Consider the following 19,668-nt stretch of genomic DNA (forward strand, 5'->3'; position numbering starts at 1 on the left):
GAGCTTATGGATAAACAAGTCGAATTGACCCCATCGTGGAAAGCGGCTAGCAATAGCTTGTCATCCATCTCGTCCACCGTTAAGGCTTCTCTCGTTAAAACGGGTGATAAAAGATCGCAAACTCTCATTGTCCCCTTGCTCTATGGTCGCTAGAGGAGGAACGCTGTGACGCCGTCCTCCAATGAAGTTGTTGACAAACAAATTTACTCAGCTTCTTCAAATGATCCCACCGAGTTCGGGGAATCTTGCAACCACACTCGCGCCGATCCCTCGAGTGTGGTGGGAAAAGCTCGCACATGATCTCGTCTCGGGGACCCCCGCATGCATGGTCATCTTGAAAGTTGCAATGTGATCGCAGGGGTCGCGATTTCCATCGTACGAGTCTAGAGAAGGCATTTTGAACTTCGGGGGTAGGTGACCGCCGACGGAGGCCGTGGAAAGTGGAGTCTCGTTCGTGGACCATATCATCTACCGGGTTTGTTCGCCTCATGTTTTCCCTCATTTCATCCATGGCTTTTCTCATCTCGGTCCATTTCTTTTTCTAAGTGCGGCACCCTTCTTGAAGCGTACCCCTTGTTTGATCTTCGTACTCCCACATTCTCCCCTCCTCCTTCCTAACTCGGGGCCCTTCCCTCCATGTGTACTTGACGCCGCCTCCCCGAAGTTGATCTCCTTATTCAATTCCCCGGTTCTCGACGCGCGCTCGCCATAGCAAATGCCATGGATTGTATGTGTTGCATAGAAGGCGGTTGCACTACATGTATCGATCTACTCTCCCCGTGGGCCCTGGCCGGTAGCCCTTGATCTTGTTCGAACCATTCAACCTTTTGTCTGGGATAGAACAACAAGTTTATTCTTTCCCACAGACGGCGCCAACTGATGATGCCAAGAAAATCAGTAGGTTGGATGCTTCGGACTTGAAGGGACTACTGGTTCTTTCTACGGCCTGAAAAAGAAAGAAAAGCGTATCAAAGGCGACCGGGGCTGCCGGCCAAAAATCCTCCGATGGTAAAGTTAGTTTTTCCTCTAAGTAATCTGAGTTCCAACTTTTTTGGAGTAATAAAATGAACATACCTTGGCCTTGTCTGAAGTACTTATATAGTGCTCTTATAGACGGTTATTGAGATGGGAACCTCTCCCGGATTCGAGGCCGAAACGTAACCGCCATAACCGTCCAGAGTTACATTTCTATTTCACAACGGATACATGACCGTTATGCGTGGGATAAGGGATTGTCACATTTTATTCGGAGATTCTCCCAAGTATGGTACCCTCGTCCTGAATTTCCTTCGTCGTGTGCACCTGCTGATTCCAAATGTAAAATCCTAGTCCATGGATCTTCATGTGGACGAGTCTTCTCAGGGTAGGCTGTGCGCACCCCACCCCACGGACGAGGGATGTAACTTCGCTCACCCTCTGGACGTCCTTGTTCGTTACCCTCGTCCTGAGGATAACTTCTGGACGGCTGCCGAGGTGATATCCATCCATGGACGGGTTGGGTGGTTTGAGTGTTTTCATCCCACATCAAAAACAATGCATGGAACCAAGATCAAAAGAACTCTAGTATGTGTGGAGAACAAAGGAAGTAAACCTATCCCTACTATATCCATGACCTAAGTATCTTGAGTAGTCAAGGCGTACACTCTACCCTGCACCCTTTTCCTATCATCATTATTCTTAACAGACTGGGGTGTGGAAGAGGAACCCAAGCCCTTGGTAGTTGGGCATTCTCTAGCAAAGTGTCCGGGTTGCTTACAAGTGTAGCACAACTTTTCTCCCAAAGTACAAGGTTGACCCTCATGGTTCTTACCACAACGAGTGCAAGGCCACTTCTTACCAAATTGAGGAGAGGCACCCTTGCCTTGCCTATTATAATGACCCCCATTACTGGACTTCTTAAAGAAACCCTTCTTGGAATTTCACCATCGACCTTTTACATGCAGAAAACCAGAGGGTTCTTGCTTCTTTTCACCCTTCTTGGAACTAGGATTGCACTTAAAGTCCTCTTTAAAACTCATTGCCCGCTTCACAGTCTCAGTAATATTGCCCACTCTAGAGGCTATAATGTGGGGGTGAATCATTAAGACTTTTCTGAAACTTACTTACTTTCTTGGTCTTATCCAGAATCAAGTAAGGAGTAAAGTGAGAGAGCTCAACAAACGTTGTAGCATATTCTTCTACATTCATAGTCCCCTGAATCAAATCAAAAAATTCTCTTGCCTTTTGGTCCCTCACTATAGCGGGGAAATATGTCTCATTAAAAACTTCCTTAAACTTCTCCCAAGTAATAGAAGTATTCTCTCCCAACTCCATCCATAACAAGCACTCAGTGCCCATCCACCATCTCTTAGCAGAGCCCTGAAGAGCAAAAGTGGCATACACCACCTTCTGCATATTAGTGCATTTGAGGGCTCTCAATAATTTTTCCATCTTAAGTAACCAATTCTCTACTGCCATTGGGTGAGACTCACCATTAAAAGTTGGAGGGTTTTGCTTATGGAACTCCCCAAAGGAACAACCTTCCCTCATTCGCTCATCACCTTAGACTGCTCTAGCAATCATAGCATAGATCCTATTTGCCACCTCATCAATCTCACCACCATTAGGAGTGATAGATCTCTCATGCTCTTGGCGTTGCCTCGAACCATGTTCTGGAGTTGTAACCTCATCTACATGCCTTACTTTACATGCTTTCTTTTTAGGAGGCATAGTGTATAAAGGTACTTATACCTATACCCAAGAAACAAAGTAAGTAAATCACAAGGCAACATAGAAGGTTAGCATAGGCAGGCCAGATAAGGATAAAGGAATTGCATATGGAAGCTTCAACAAATGCATCAAACAAATGATTCATTAAACCCCTAATGATTTGACTTATATTAAAATCAATTCCAATTTCAAAGTCTACAAAATCATATCCTGAGCTCTGATACCATAACTGTCACGCCCCGAACCCAAGAGGGTTTTCCTTTTGATAATGGACCCTTTTATAGAAATATATTGTCACACCCCAAACCCAAAAGGGTCCAAACATGAGGAAAACATCTCAAAGGTACCTATAGGGTTTTCCTTTTTGACAATTCAATCCAAAATTCATTATCAAAGCACCGACATCAAGAATTATCATAATAACTTCATTAATGATACTCTGAAAGTAAGTCAGAACTCTATGAAATAATTACAAGGACCATTGGCCACAAAAGAATAGAGGTCTGAATAAATATAATTACATATCGTTTAACTTGTCTCATCAGTGGAAATAAAGAGATAACCACTATTAGATACAAAAGAATGAGTCAAGCCTACTCTAGGATATACATCATCTAAATATTTCAATCACAAAAGTCTAGCCTCCATTAGTTGTTAGTCTAACTACTGCTAGCCACAAAAACTTTTCTCAAAATGATCATTTCCTACTCTGAAAAAGTTGTAAAAGAATGGGATGAGATAGAACCCAATAAGTAGCATAATTAATGAGGGTGGAGGAAATGCAAGTTTCATGATGATTATATTATAAACATGCACTAATTTGGAATTCCAATTTGATTTTTGAAAAATCAACATGACAAGATTGATTTAAATAGTTTATCACAAAGCTTTTTAAAATGTTTACCATGAAACTACGTAATATCTATATATACTATGAGCAGTAACAATACCATTCCAAAATTTAAGAAGTTTAGCCCAAGGCCACAATACAAGCCTTCATAAAGGCGTTAAGTATGTCACAAAGACATCAAGTTATGCCACGAAGACATCAGGTTATGCCACAAAGACATCAGTTATGCCACAAAGACATCAATCTGCCACAAAGATAGGGTGCCAAGACACCAATGTCACAAAGACTACAACATTTGGCTGGATAATCATTGGATAATTACATGTCATAGCCCATGGATAAAAACATAAAGAGCTCACAGTTTACATAAAATCAAAACACTATTCCATTTCAAGTAATTTCACAGGAACCTTTGAAGTACCCAATATATTCACAAGTTTCTCAAATTTTCCAAAATCATTTCTTGTCAATAAGATTTTCTATCAATTTTCCAAATATCACAAGTTAAGACAAAACATCTTTAGAATTTGCAAATAATGCAATAAATCCATAAATCCATTCCCAAGAATTTCATAAAAGATGCTTATCATTTTCAAGCTAACAAATCATGCATTTCCCCATTCGCATTACCAAATATGATGCACTGTTCATAAATAGTCATATATAATAGGGTCACATCACAATACTTGTTAGGACATATGTGATTGGATGTTAGGAGCATATGTCAACATTTTATGTAATTAGCTAATCCTTTGACAAAACGCACTTTACTTGTAATTGGGTAGATTTAGGATGTGTCTAATACTTCAAGAAACAAGAGTTCAAATCCAAGTATTGAAGCCATGCAAGTTTGTCCAAGATTCAAGTGTGAAAAGTGCTAATCATTAAAGCTTGACAGCTAACATCTATCGAGATTTAAAGAGCTGTTCAAGCCCGTGGCTCGATAGTAGCTTGACAGCTAGGGTAACTGTCGAGGCTTATGAAATTCAGTTTTTCTGGACTGTTTTTCATCCAATTCGTGATTATGTGTTTGGGCTTTCTTTTCTCACAATCCTAAACATATATAAGGATTATTTTAAGGGCTGTTTTAGGTTACACAGCTGATAGCACAATTGCACAAGAGCATAACTCCATAAGTGTGACCGAAAACCTAGTTGGCCCTAGTTCTTGAAGAAGTTGCTGTGTTTGTACACCATAGGGTTTTGTGACCAAGCAACTTCATGATCTTCATCTGTAGAAGAGTAGAAGAATTTTGCAGCCAACATCCTTTTCAAGTTGGTGATTGAAGTCACGTACTGGGATCCGCGCAATTGGTTAGTCACATACTAGGAGCCGCGCAATACAAGGAGAGATTGTCACTACAGAACAAGTCCAAATGGGTATTGGGGTAAGGGTTCAATTGTAGGTTGGTATAAGGTACTGGGATTCCTTTACTTGTAACTGCTTGTTTTGATAATAGTGGATTCTCGGGAATGGTGACCTTAAAATCACCCGGTGGGGTTTTTGCCTTGGAGGTTTTCCCTATTCGTAAACAAATCACCGTGTCAATTTAATTTCTGCTGCATTTAGTTATTTGGTGATTTGTTTGTGCTACCACGCTCATTGCATGTAATTGAACCTAATTAATTGGTTAATTTATCACAAGGAGTCAATACATTTTTGGCCTATCAATACTTTTAAGAAAACATAGTTCCACAAATAATTTTTTAAAATCTGTTTGACCCAAAAACAACATTTATGCAACATGATTATTTTCCAAAAAAAATCCATTGAAAAGCTACTTACCTTACAACTCGCAAAAGCCTATATCCAAAGCTCCAAAGGAGGTTAGCTAGGATCTAAACCATGTCAAGCAAACCTATCATGATAAGTATCAAGCTTGATATTGCATCTAGCTATGAATTAGAGATCATTAAATAAGCAATTAATTAGGCAAGCCTAAGTACTTAATCTCACAAGTAATGTATCCCACTTCTAAAGTTACCCAACAATTTAATTTACAAGGCATAGACTCTCATTTTTAAATTTAAGTCATTCAAGATATTATCTCCAACATCAAAACTTCAACACCTTATAAGTACTTCCCGCAAGATTTACACCACATCAACAAGAGACCCAGGATGCCAAAAATCATAATATCTTCCAAGACAAAAAATTTGAATCTTTAACTAGCTCCAAATCATCAATAAAAATTATATTCACCATTTAAATTGATTTTTAAGGGAGTAATACCACGGTGGAAGTCAAGAAAAAAAGAGAGCCCATCACTGAAACGCTCAAAGAGAGGTTCTCAAAGGAAGAAGAAAGCGAGAGGGATTGGAGAACTCCTATCAAGGAAGCCCTGTTATGGGATGAAGCTATAGAAGGATTGAAAAGTGAAAAGGACCACGTCCTAATAAAAGGAGAGCTATACCGCAAAATGCCAGGAGGAATCTTGTTTAGGTGCGTAAGGCACAGAGAGGCCTAGAGGAAATTAGACAAAGTGCACAGCAGAACTTGCAGGTTCAGTAGAGAGGTCAGTTTGTACTACAAATTGTAGAGGGCGGGCTTTTACTGGCCAGATATGCACAAAGAAGCAGATCAGATTCAGAGTCAATGTAAAGCCTGCTAGCTTACTATGGACAATGAAGAAAGTTACGTGGTGTTTATTATGGAAGATTGGAGAAGTGCATTCATTGAGAACCTGGCCAATGACACCTTACTGCAGAAACACAAAGAGAGGTATAAGCTTAAAAGATTGGTAACCTGCTACTTCTTGCACGAAGAAATCCTTTTCAAGAAGGGATATGATGGGGACCCACTATGGTGCCTAGGGCCAAAGGAAGTCAAGGAGATATTAAAGAAGGTACACTTAGGTGAATGTGGGGAACATCAAAGAAGGAAAAAGCTATATAGGGATCCTGTAGATGGGATATTACTGGCCCAGCATGAAGAAAGATGCAGTGAAATTTGTGAATAAATTTCATGGATGTGAAGTGCAAGCAAATTTGATCCACACTCATCCTCAAAACTTACAGGAGCATGATCACCCCATGACCATTTCATACCGGGGGGCTCAATTTGGATTCTTGTGTCCATAGAATATTTTACTAAATGAATGGGGGACGTGCCACTTCATAGAGCCACTAGAGGGCCCGTGGCAAATCTCATCAAAGAAAACATAATTTCAAGGTTTGGGGTACCCCACAGGGTTATAAGTGACAACGAAACACCTTTTGTAAATAAGAAAGTTAAAAAAATGTTAGAGTATTACCAGGTAAAGCATCATTGATCCTTGCCATACTACCCATATGGGAATGGGCAAACTGAAGCAACAAATAAGACACTCATCAGCAAATTAAGTCATGAATAAAGTGGAGGATGGGTCACATACCTAGCAGACATGTTATGGGCTTACCATAGTTCACCCAAGTCTGCGACAGGATTTTCTCCTTTCTCGTTGGTATACCGGGTAGAGGTTGTTAGCCCAGAAGAATTGAAGATACCCTCTTTAAGGGTCCTACAAGCACAAAAGAAAGAAAAAGAGAAGAACATCTTCGTGGTTGAAAGGTGTGAAGATTTGGAAGGGTTAGTTGAAGAGAGGGAGGAAGCCCTAGAGCACAGCCGCAAATATAGGCAAAGGATGATGGAGGCCTATGGCAAGGCCATAGAAGAAAGGGTGTTTACAAAAGGTTAACTGGTATTGAGGAAGGCAGACCATGTCAGAAGAGGATTGGCGGGTCCATCTAAATTCTCACCAAAGTGGGAAGGACCATTTGTGATAAGGGAAGCCAATGCAAGTGGGTATTATCGCTTGGCCAAAATGGATGGAAATGATCTCACAGACCCTAGCAATGGAAAATGGCTCAAGTGTCATTACACCTGAGAAGTTTTACGTAGTTTTTATTTTTATTTTTTATGTCCTACTTTTCTTTTCCTTTTTGTATTTCCTCCAAGTGACTACCTTTGCAAGGGATGTTATGTCACAAGAAAGTGATTTAGTCTTTGTAATCGTGATGAAAGAAAAAGATCAGAAAGTAATACATGAGGTATTAACAGAAATATGTGGTATTATAAGACATGATAAGTGTTGTAGCCGAAATAGCAATAAGTTACACAGCAAAAGTATAAGTTATACTAGACTTAGTAGAAATAGTCATAAGTATCAAGCAAAATAAGCATATTGTAAAAAAAAAAATAAATAAAAAAGAAGAAGAAGAAGAAGAAGAAGAAGAAGAAGAAGAAGAGAGAGAGAGAGAGAAAAACTATAGAATAACTGAGGTAACCAAATACATGGTAGATAATCAAAGGCTAGTAATAAGGGGCTTTTTCTAGAAGTGGTCAAGAGCAGTCACACTAGAAAGGAGGTGCTCACAATGCGCCTTCAAATCTGCTGTCTCCTTCTTCAAGCTCTCAATACGGGCATTAATGGCATCAACTGTGGGCTGAATCTTCCTCCTAAAGAAGACTCAAGCAATCTCACACAAATGCTCTAGCAGAAATCCCACTTTGAAATCAACATGGATTTACTCTTGAACCGCTGCTCACCATTGCAGAATCTTCTCGGTAGAAATTGTATCCACTTTGTGCTGAATATCATTCATAATACATCTCAAAAACCTGAGGAAATGCTCTTTAGTAGAATGGCCAAGGGGAAATATCTGCATAAAACCCCCATGGTCATGATGAACAGCTTGCAGATGCTCCAAGCAATCCTGAGGTACCCTGAATCCATGAAAGTCCACATAGGGAGGCCTAGTGCCCTAAAAGTCCACCAGGTCAAGATCATTTCTCTCCACTTGCTCGAAGCAAAATAAAAAATGAAGTGGCCTCCTTCACGGGGTCAGTGGTAGTGGCAAAAAGCTCTTGCTCCCAAATACAACACCCTGGATACATTCAGTGGGCAACAAACCTAGAGACCAGTAGCACGTGAGCCTTAAGCAAAGAAGAATAAAGGAATGAAAATAATGAGTACAAGTAAAAGAAAGAAGACGGAGAAAAGAAGAGGAACAGTAAAAGGTAAATTTACCAGGGCTAGTAGGAGTGGGGGTCGTGGGCTCTGCAAAAACAGTCGTAGCCTTTGGGTCCTTAAGGGCTTCGGTGACTGCATAATATGGTGACATACACGGTAAGAAAGGGAATACACCAAAAAGAAAGTGTATGTATAGTAATAAGAAGAGGAAAAAAAAAGAAGAAGAATAAAAGGTAAGAGAAAAGAGCTTACACCCATGGCCTCAGTGTTATGATCTTCATTAGAAGTGTCCTCAGAATCAGATTTCCTTGTCTTCACAGCTAGCTCGTCATCAGAGTCCTTAAGGATCTCCTCGGATCTCTTATCAGAGGATAACTTCACATCAAGCATCTAAGTGGCAGAAGTAAGGATGGAAGATGAAATGACCACCAACAGGGATCCACCTCCAACCACCCAAGAAAGAGTAGCAAGAGGATTACTAGAAGAAATGACTGGCAGAAATGACTAGCAGAGGGGTAGCAAGAGGAACTCCCTTGGTCTAGGTTGCCATGGGAGAAACACCTCCCTTTGAGGGAGTGGAAAACTCAGCAGAATTAAAGGCAGACTCCCCAATGACATTCTCCTCAATCGAGATGTCCTCCTCGACAGAAATAGGCTTTGAGGGAGGAACTAAAGACTTGGTAGAAACCTCCATGGTAGCAGTAACTGTGGCGGAAGCCATAGCCTCTGCAATAATATCAGCACCATCAAAGAATCCCTCCATGGAAGTGCCAATATGATGTAGGACACAATTTACTGTTTAATTATTGTAATTTATTATTTTTGGTATTTTTATGTAAAAACGTTATTTTAGGTTTAGGTGATTTAATTCCTTGTTTTTAGGTGCATTTAATGCTTTTTAGGTCAAATTTGATTCTAGATATGGTAAGGTATCAATTAGGAGTTATTTTAGAATATATTTTCTTGTCTGTCAAGTTTTATGGAGCCCTTAAATAGGTCCTTAAGTCTGTAAACGTTTTTCATATAATATTATTGAATAAAAATCAGAAAATGTGAGGCTTTGCTCTTCTTTTGGTTCTTCAAGAACTGTGAACTTGTCAGGGATTCTTCCTTGTGGCATTCAAACTTTATACCTTTGGTTTGTGATTCTTTATAATCATTGGGTCAAGGTCAACTTATACCTTTGGTTCGCGTTTCGATTATAAACGTTGGGTCAGGGTTTCTATAAAAAATCTGAATTTTAGCTTTCTTGGGCAAGTATTCCAATATTTTTGTTGGGTCTCAAAGTGTGTCGATTGAGGTTCGCATCATTTGGTATTAAATATTCCAATATTTTTGTTGGGTCTCAAAGCGTGTCGATTGAGGTTCACAGCACAATAGCCATAGGAACCTCCTCTCTCTTAGGGACAGTGCCCTCAGTAGAAACTGTAGTCATGTTAACGGTGGGCTTAATAGAAGTCTCTTCGCTCATGGGAGAGTAAACAGATATGGGCTCAACGTTGATCTAAAGATAACAAGATGGAAAAGAGAATCAATAATAAAAAAGGGAAGAGGAATGATGCAAGAAGGAAGAAAGTAGAATAGATTAAAAAAAAAAAGAACTCACCTCAACCTCGCCAAGTATAATGAGCTGAGTGACCGAAGTGTCCTCTTTATACTTAGATTGCCAAAGAAGGGAAGGATGTATGTGTATAGTTAGCCGCATAAATAGACATCAAATAACTTAAATAAAGACAAGGGAGAAATTAGAGATAACATACTCTCCTCTTAGAAGCGGTAGATGAAATTGGAGGAGATGTCTTTATCTTACTGCCACAGGTTCTACTAGAAGGAAGGGTATTTGAAGGTTGCCTCGACAGGGAAGGCCTAGATTTAGCCACTGTAGACCTTCTGGTAGAATGGGTCCTGGCAGAAGAGGGGGGAGTGCTTTCAATGATTATGCTACCAATAAGATGAATGCCCTCCTTGTAATGGACTATCTTTAAACAAGCCTCAGGAGCATTTGTAGTAGCAACTTTACCTTTCTTGGTAGACTTGGACTTGGTAGATTTGGAGGCTGAGCCCTTCTGCACTAGTAGAGGTAGGTTCACCACCTTCACCTTTTTCTCCTAATCAGAGGGGAACTCACTGCATACAAGAACCACCCCTTTTCCTCCTCCCGCAACTCAAATATGGCAGCCCTGTTTTGCTTCCTGGCATATGCGATCACAAACTTGGTAGGAAGAAGCAACTGAGGATTTGGAGAGATTATAGCATGCAAACCTTGAGGGGTAAAAGGGAGAACTTGCAGCTACCCAAGAGGTATTCACTAAAGGAAGTCATAACGGCCTACTAGTAAGTGTGCATATGAGTAGTACAAAGGCACAGGGACGCAAAAAAGAGTGAACTAAAGTAGTGGAGTCCAAAACTAAGGTAAAGTCATCGAGCACATCCTAGTCGAGTCCAAACCATCTCCTCACTCTATGGACAGAGTAATGTATATACCTTAGCCCCTCTTCAGCTAAGTAAGGCAGCCACTCAGCATTGGTAGCAGCTAGATAAGTGATCCTCCTCTCATTGTAAGCAACCGGGGGAGTAGTGGTGCCAGCAGTGCCCATGAAAGGCCCCATCACCAAATAGGCACAAGTAAAGCTAGAATCAAAACTTCTGCAAGCCCTTTATGAGACGCCTACTCCTTTATCAAAAAAACTCCACAACAGGATGGCTAAAAGGTTTAAACTCGACCCAATGGTATGCCAAAGGGAACTCATTAACAAAGCTCCCGCAGAAATTGGTGATGACCTTGGGGTAGGATTAGAACTTTTCGTTGGCATGGCGGATAAGCTTACACTTAGCCAAGTGCCTAGCACAACACTTCCAAATGAGGTGCTGTAGATTTGTGATATGAATAGAAGAAGTAACTATATGGCATGAACCTGTTTGTCTCTAATCACTATGCACGATATCAAACTGAACATACAAATGGCCCATGAACAAAGGGCCTAACGGCAAACTCACTCTGATAGAAATCTTTATGGCCAACTAGAAGTACACAAGGTTTATAGCATAATGGGGATGGGAACCAAAAGAAAACTTACGTAGCTAAAATACAATGAAGAAGGCATGCCAAATTGTAGTAAAAGCCTCTGAGAAAGCCCCAATCCAATTGGAAAGCTTCATGTTCCCACCGCTAAGCCCCTTCCTCAACTTCGCCTCTACGGCTTTCTCTTTGGCAAAGAGTTGGATGTTCGAAGGGTCCATGTCACCAAGAATGGGAAGTAATAACTAATTTGCCACATCCTCTAAGGTCATGATGAGTTCACCGTAAGAAAGAAAGAAGGTATGGGTAGCAAAACACCACCAGCGGACCAAATGGTGAAGGTTGAACGAGTCGCGGTAGTTGTACAAACACCACAAAGAGATAATAGCATTCAAGACACTAGCCCGTTGGAGTGCCTCCATGAAACCCATGTCAAAAAGCTCCTTGTCAACCCTCTCCTTACAACCCAATGACGTAATTGACGTAAATTTGAAGAGGATAGGGATAGGTAAAATCTCCCCATGACGAATGGCAAGATCAAGGATGGAGGGGAGGACACTCACTATCGGGCCACGAGTCATTTCTTCATCCTCTCTCACCATCTGCGAGTGGCTCATCAACAATGGCTTCCTTTCCCTTACAATGAAAAGAGCCTTTGCTTTTCTCCAATGACATTAAAAAGGGATTGAGTGATGTGTACGATTAATGAATGTGGGAGAATGAGTAAAGAAATGGTGAGGCGAATAAGGAAAGGGAAAGAGGTATTGTGAAAGAGAGAGTAAATGGATTGAGATAAGATAAAAACACTTGGAAGGGAAGTAATAGAATAGTCGTCAAAAGAGGCAACACATTAAATGAGGAGGAGGCATTGTTTCAGAATAATTGATAAACAAAGAAATTTGAAAAGATAAGTTTGTTCATCATAGAAAGTAAGCAAGGTGGGGACTGTTGTTTAAAAAGCACGCGAAAGAAAATTGCAGAGGTATTCGTATATGAATTTCATAAAAAATTCACATGCTTAAGTGGTAGAATGTTGATACCCATTTTTGGCAAAAGACCAAACAACAAAAAAAGCCCAATGGTGAAGCAAGATGACAAAGGAAAAGGATGAAAGAAACACGATAGAAGCAAATAGGCCACAGGAGCCCAAGAAAAGAGGTATATGGGAAGAAGTGATAGCTAGCAACCCTATGGGCATAAGAAGAGGTAAAAAAAATGGGCCATAAAAGCCCAATGAAAGAGGTAAAAGCTCAACTGGCCAATGTGGCAAGAAGTGACAGCCAATAGGCCTATGGGCACAACAAGAGGTAAAAGGAAAGCAAATAGGCTGTGAGACCTCAAGGAAAGAGTAAAAGCCCAATGGGTTAATAAGGTTAAAAAATGATAGCTGGCAGGCCCACAGATATAAGAGGTAAAAGTAAAGTAAATGAGTTATGAGATCCCAAAGGAAGAAGTAAAGCCCAATGGGCCAGCAGGTCTATGACCACAACAAAAGGTGAAAAGGAGGTATGATGTGCAAGCTAGTGGGTTGTGAAGGCCCAAGGAAATAAGAAAAGAGAGCAAAAGTCCAACGAATTGGTTTGGCAAGAACTTATGCCAAGCCAACACGCAAGCCCATGAAGGGATGAAAAGAAATAAGACAAACCTAAATGCCCATGCCCTCTTCTATAGAGGATAAGCTTGAGCAAAAGAGACACGCAGTAGAATGGAACAAGGATAGTTTGCTACGGTAGAAACAGTGTGGGAATGGATGAAAATAAAAATAGAGGATGGTAGAGCACGCAGCAAGAGCTGGAGCAACACCAACTTATACCCAACCAATACAAGGGTGGTGGACCCATGGTCAAGGGATTCAGAGGGTGTGGTTTGGTGTTGGGGGGGGGGGGGAAGAGTCTATTTTGGGTTTCCAGCTATAGCTTCTTTTAGGAAAATGCCTTGTTGGGATGGCATTTTGTCCAAAAGAGGTAGTAGATGGCTGAGACCACCTGATGCATGTCATGGAGGTAAGTAGTGGGAAACCCAAGTCCTTTTCCATTCAGGCAAGGAGGGAAAGGCTAATAGCAAGATCAAACAATGTGAGATCTTATCGTGGAATGGGTAGTGGAAGAAAGAGAATGCACTGGGTTTACCCAGTAATGGCCGAGCAACCAATGGATTGGTGGGCAGTCTTGAAGGGATGTCCACAACAAACCAAAAACAGTTGGTGAAGCCCTAGGGGTGAAAGAGAGAAATCCTATGGAATCAACCCACTATAAAAAGGGGTAGTAGCCATAGATGGAAGGGGGAAGGACCCACAGCAAGAAACTTGTAAAAGATTGAGAGAAAAAGAACTGAGAAAAAGGAGAAAGAACGTAAGCAGTAAAAAGAGGAGAGAAAACACGGCAAAAATAGGGCCTACATCAATAGACCTTTTTTTTCCTCCCTCTTAGTAAACCCACTCTTTAGAATCCTAAAAGTAGTAACAAGTAGTCATTTAGGCCCATCCTAAAAAATGCACAACTTTGACGGCAGAAGCCAATGACAAGGTTGATAATCTTACTCGTTAGAATTTATTATATTTGCCATATTAGTTGTTTTGCCGTGGAAACTTTTGTTATATATGTTGTATTAGTTGTTCTATCGTGGCACCTTTCGTTGTATTTGTTGTATTAGTTGTTCTGCTGTGGTACATTTTATTGTATTCGCTGTATTAGTTGTTCTGTAGTGACACCTTTTGTTATATTTACTGTATTAGTTGTTCTACCATGACACCTTTTATTGTATTCATTGTATTAGTTGTTCTACCATGGCACCTTTTATTACATTTGTTGTATTAGTTGTTCTGCTATGGTCTTTTTTATCATATTTGTTGTGATATTTGTGCTGCCGTGATGTCTTTTGCTATATTAGATATTTTTCCATTTCATTTCCTTCTGTTGTAGTTGGCCCACTTGACCACGGTCCAACTTTTGGCCTTATTTGTTTTGTCGTTTGTATCCATAAAGTTCTTGGCTTGTGCTCAAACTAACCGGCCAAATCGGCCCAATACCACCTTTTTACAAAATTTTTAGGCAAAAAACACTATTTCAGAAAATAATTGGGGATATACCACTTTTTCCAGTACTCGAGCTCACGAAACTCGAGTACTAGATTTTATAGTTCCGCCGTGGCATGCCAGCATGGCATTTCGGATTTAAAAAATGTCACTTAGTACTCGAGTTTCGTGGACTCGAGTACTGTATATTGTGGTACCCGAGTCCATTAAACTCGGGTACCAATCTATGTATTTAAAAATTCCCCTTGGTACTCGAGTTTCTTGGACTCGAGTACCATTTTCATCGTACCCTCTTGCCCACACTTAAACTCTCTGAACACCCACCCACACCACCCACACTTAGCTTACTCCCTTTCTCAGTCTCCCTCTCACTCTAACTCTCCCACACGCTCTCAATCTCCCTCTCAGTCTCGCTCGCACTCTCATTCTCAGTCTCCCTCTCGCTCTCATTCTCAATCTCCCTCTCGGTCTCGGTCTCCCTCTCATTCCTGGTCTCGCTCTGTAGTCTTCCTCTTGCTCACGGTCTCTACTCTCACTCTCGGTCTGCATCTTCACAAGGTATGTCTCCTTATCTCAATATTTGTTTGAGCATTGGGTATTTGTGGGTATATGTGGGTATTTGTGGTGTAATTTTTGAATGTTTTTTTTGTTGTTGTTGTTTTTAATGAACATTTTCATGTGTTATTAGAGCAATTAGTCATTGTAGGACACAGACACAGCCACCAAACGGAAACAACTTATAAAAGAGTGTTTGGATTATAAGGAAATTTCTAATACCACTGCATTTTATTTTGTTTTTCTCTCATATCATTTGGGTTTGCACTGACCACTTAGTGAAAGTTGTTTTAGTTGATAGCTTGATGAAACTTCCTTATATTACCATTTGACTTCTTAATTTCACAATGCAAAAAATGGGCATATACTGCATATTTTCATTTCTCATACCCAACAACATGTTGAATTTAGATTTAAATTCAAACTATGCCCATCAAGAATGCAATTATTTTGACAAGGGTTGACATAAATTTTCAGTTTTAAGAATAAATTATGACCTTTTTTTTCGGAAACAAATCATTATTCGAGTCCCCTAGCCAATGCAATTTGGTTATACCAATTATGTACAAAAATTCCTGACAATGTAAATTCTCATAAAATCTTGCTTCATACTCATAATTTCCCAAAATTTTGGACAATCTGATCTAGTCCTCCATATTGTTTCCAAAAAAAAAAAAAAGATCTAGTCCTCCATACTGATTTCATAGCAATTAACTACACCAAAAATTAACTGTGTACACTGACACTGAATTAATAAGTTTATCAACCAATTCTACCACCACTTAATTGGTTTGGCGAGTAAGTAATGCAGCAATGGACATGCTGGATTCATGACAATCCATATGTTCCAGCAACAGAAAGATGGAAAAATATTCATGTAATATATTAAGTTTAGTTTACTTACGATTTAGAGATAAGTCTGGATAAGTGACAAGAGCTGGCTTGTCCTGATCCCCAAACACAGCAACAGACATAGAACCGTGACAAGTTTTTACAAGATGCTCCTGCAAGACATTTTTCAAAGTGCAAATACAAATTTTAGTCATATTTTGAAAAAGGTTTTGCCAAATCTGAAAGGGCTATTTCCAATGAATAATATGCTTTAGATCTAGGATGACCTTAATGTAATAATATATAGAATATATAGAGGATCCATAGCTGAGCCTAAATTTTTTTGGGGCTTGATGTTGTTGAATAATGAGTAGGATTCTTGGACTACTTAACATTCTAAAGTTTAATTCATTTTTTCTTATGATATGAGTGAAGGCTGCATTAGATATATATTATTGCCATTTTCAGTCAAATATGTTTATAATTAAAAATAAATATATTATTGTCACTTAATGGGCCATTAATCACCTTTAATTTATACTAGATATGGACCCACATCGAGCGGGACCCTCTATACAAACTGTCTTGACGAGGCAGACTGTGCATTGTTCAAGTTTGCTTTGGGATGCTTTCTTGGAAGGCGAGGTATGCATTTGTCCAAAATCGTAGTCAATATATGTAGTAGAAAGATTGGAGGCATTTAAGTTTGAAGCGTAATTATTACGTGCTTAGTGAATGCTATTATTAATACTAAGCTGCTCTGTTTGCAGGAAGTGCCAGGTGTACTGGCTTGTCGTCACCGAGAGAAAGGTCTATTTGAATGTGGGTTAGATCCACAGATTGCCACTTATATCACAGATGCGGGGTTAGATGGGCTACTTCAGGTCCCACATATGGACCTTGACCATGCACTAATCACGGCCTTAGTGGAGAGATGGCGGCCAGAGACGCACTCATTTCACTTGCCCCACGGTGAGATGACCATCACCCTACAAGACATAGAGGTCATAATGGGGGTACCTGTACATGGCTTGCCAGTGGTGGGATTTACCTATATGGACAAGTGGCGTGACTTTTGCATGGAATTGCTAGGTACCCCCCTCCACCGGACAGACTAGTCGGTACGAAAAAGAACACTGTAGTGTTGGAAGGGCCAAGGATAAAAGCCAAATGACTCGAGGAGCAGTTTCGCAACCCTCTCCCTGCTTACACCACTGAGGTGCGTGTGCAGCAGTATGCTCAGTTTTACATACTCCAAATGTTGGGTAGTATGCTGTTTATGGACAAGTCTGGCGAACGGCTCTCAATCATGTATCTACAATTTTTCAATCCAATTAGCAATGGAAAGAACTATAGTTGGGGTAGTGCAGCACTGAGTTGGCTATATAGACACCTCTGTAAGGCATCAGAGAAGACAGCCAAGCAAATTGGCGGTGCACTGCTGTTAGTGCAGTTGTGGTCGTGGGCGAGGTTTCCACACATATGTCCTGTGATGAGGCAGCCACACCAAGCACTGCCCCCAGGTCCACTTGCTATCAGGTATGTAGGATCTTAGCTAGTTACCGTTTTACATTTTCGCATTAACTTTTTCGCATGGGAATTATGTACGTAACTAATATGAAGGTTATTTCTGTATTGTTTGCTAGATGAAAAGGGGCTAAGATAACAACTGAACATCCAATGCACGTCCTACACGCCTATCGTGTGTCACTTGCTTCACTACGGCCAAATCAAGTATCAACCTTTACAAGTGGGAACTGCTTTCACATGTAGTTGTTGTACTTACAATTCGCTTTGGAATGAATAAACCTAATACCTTTCAGAGTTAAATATTGTTACCATGTATTGTTCACATTCGTTACACATTTTTTCTAATTATATTGTTAATATGGTTGTTTGCATCTGTTAGGTCATTATAGATTGTCTGGGAACCATATAGAGATTATTTGGGTTCCCTGCCCGCATATTGTACAGCAGGCCAAGACATATGGAGGTCCATCGTTCCGCTTATACATTTTTGGGTGGTTAAAGGCCATCACCCCGAACGTGTTCTCCGACAGTTTGGGATGAAGCAAGACGTACCGGTCAATGTCGATACTTCAATTGAACTCCACAGATAACACTCCAGGGCAAGCAAGAAAAAAACTGGGCTCAAGAACATGCCACGCATATTGCTAGATGGGCTGCGCACGCCATAATTGCCGAAGCACCGCCCTTTCATGGGGTAATGAGCTACAATGACGAGTATATGGTATGGTATCGTCCCATCACTGTTCAACATATTACAAAAGAGACCTCGTACTGGGACACTTTGGTAAGTTTACAACGACTGTTCTGTTATAAATGTACAACCTTCAAACTTTGGTAAGATTCTAACACTACTCTTGTATACTTGTGACAGGTTGAATCACAGTTGAGGATTATGGCGAAGTGCGAACAGGGTCCGAGATATACACCAAATGTTGAAGAGATCGGTCGGTTGACCTTGGACGATGCACGCACTGCGGGCAATACAAGTGAACCGGCTGTAGGGCGTGGTCGGCAAGCAGGCTGACGCCAAGGGCATGGACGTCGTCAATCTAGTTAGCGTCATACATCTAGTCGGCGTCCCACAACTGGTCGCCGTCACATATCTGGTGGGCGTCACACACCCGTGCATGACCACACCATGGACGAGGCAAGTCAGACAGCAGATGAGATGTGTTTCGACACTGGTTATGACATGGGCTCCATGGCACATGATGATGCGGGTCCATCCCATACATTTGCCCATGGGGAGGCATGTCGTTCCCATCCATGGTTCGTGATGATACCTGCCCACCCATATCCTCTATTACATCTCCGTTGCCCACCACCCGTACATCTCCCCACCGACTACTGGCACTGGCCCCGCAGATGTACATGGTAGAGATGAGATGAGATTCATGCCCACGCCTGGGCTACCCACCCCTAGTGCCATCCAAACAGAGATACCCACCACCCCACCAAAGGCTTCACACATTGAGGATCGGCTGCGAAGGCCGCAACGGACACGGACACATCCTCCTGGCTGTGGGACTGGACATGGTATTATTCATCGATTTAATACCTATTACATATACATCTCTTTATGTAATATGATTTGATTATTAGTATTTGCTTGTGTTCTTTTCAGGCAAGGTGAGACCAGTCAAGGAACCAGTGAGGAGAAGAAAACGGGGATGATTTTCGATGGTCAATTCGCAAAGGGTTTTGACTAGACCTTGTGACTGCCCTACCCCTTCCACAGGTATGTAGCTAGTTTTCTGGGTGAATCAATAGCAGATGTTTCTAGAGTTGAAGATAAGGTAGTAGACTAGTAGTACACCTAATTTGTCTTTAAATCTCTAAGAAGTGACCCATCTGTTTTAATTTATTGTTCTTTCCCTATTTGTTTTATTTGTTTTTATGGCTTATTGATTGGTTAACTATCTGTAATTAGCTAAATTTCCCAACTTTTTGTTGTTGTTTTGAGTTGTCATTGCATGCTTTAGCTTGAAAATATGATGGGAGAGACACTCACAGTTGGGAAATGTATGTTTTATGCACAGATGGGAGAGACACTCACAGCTGCCTCAAAACCATGGATGTGTCTGCCTCAAAACCTGGTATGCATTTATGGACCTAGAAGAAGTTCAAGGGCTGCAACAAATTAAGGCCGGGTTTTATTCATATTTTAATGGTCAACAGCATGGAAACAG

At 40.8% G+C, this 19,668-nt stretch overlaps 2 protein-coding genes across 2 annotated transcripts; one reads left to right on the plus strand and one right to left on the minus strand.

The window, feature by feature from the left end:
• Nucleotides 1-1,919: 1,919 nt before the first annotated feature.
• On the minus strand, nucleotides 1,920-2,529 carry LOC142605832 (uncharacterized). Its single transcript, XM_075777263.1, has 2 exons — nucleotides 2,103-2,529; nucleotides 1,920-2,059 (listed from the first exon to the last, which is right to left on the minus strand). Exons 1-2 carry the CDS (start codon nucleotides 2,527-2,529, stop codon nucleotides 1,920-1,922), a joined length of 567 nt encoding a protein of 188 aa, XP_075633378.1.
• A 13,966-nt stretch (nucleotides 2,530-16,495) lies between these two features.
• On the plus strand, nucleotides 16,496-18,019 carry LOC142605833 (serine/threonine-protein phosphatase 7 long form homolog). Its single transcript, XM_075777264.1, has 3 exons — nucleotides 16,496-16,594; nucleotides 16,720-17,041; nucleotides 17,859-18,019. The coding sequence occupies exons 1-3, from the start codon at nucleotides 16,496-16,498 to the stop codon at nucleotides 18,017-18,019; spliced, it is 582 nt and encodes a 193-aa protein (XP_075633379.1).
• The last annotated feature ends 1,649 nt before the right edge of the window (nucleotides 18,020-19,668 follow it).

The sequence above is a fragment of the Castanea sativa genome, chromosome 8 (genome assembly GCF_040712315.1).
Source record: "Castanea sativa cultivar Marrone di Chiusa Pesio chromosome 8, ASM4071231v1".
In the NCBI taxonomy this organism is placed as follows: Eukaryota; Viridiplantae; Streptophyta; class Magnoliopsida; order Fagales; family Fagaceae; genus Castanea; species Castanea sativa.

Coding starts and splice junctions, on each gene's coding strand:
- LOC142605832 (XM_075777263.1), bottom strand. CDS start 2,529: ATGAGGGAAGGTTGTTCCTTTGGGGAGTTCCATAAGCAAAACCCTCCA. Junction 2,060..2,102: donor GGATAAGACCAAGAAAGTAA/GTAAGTTTCAGA, acceptor CCCACATTATAG/CCTCTAGAGTGGGCAATATT.
- LOC142605833 (XM_075777264.1), top strand. CDS start 16,496: ATGGACCCACATCGAGCGGGACCCTCTATACAAACTGTCTTGACGAGG. Junction 16,595..16,719: donor ATGCTTTCTTGGAAGGCGAG/GTATGCATTTGT, acceptor CTCTGTTTGCAG/GAAGTGCCAGGTGTACTGGC. Junction 17,042..17,858: donor CTTTTGCATGGAATTGCTAG/GTACCCCCCTCC, acceptor TGCATCTGTTAG/GTCATTATAGATTGTCTGGG.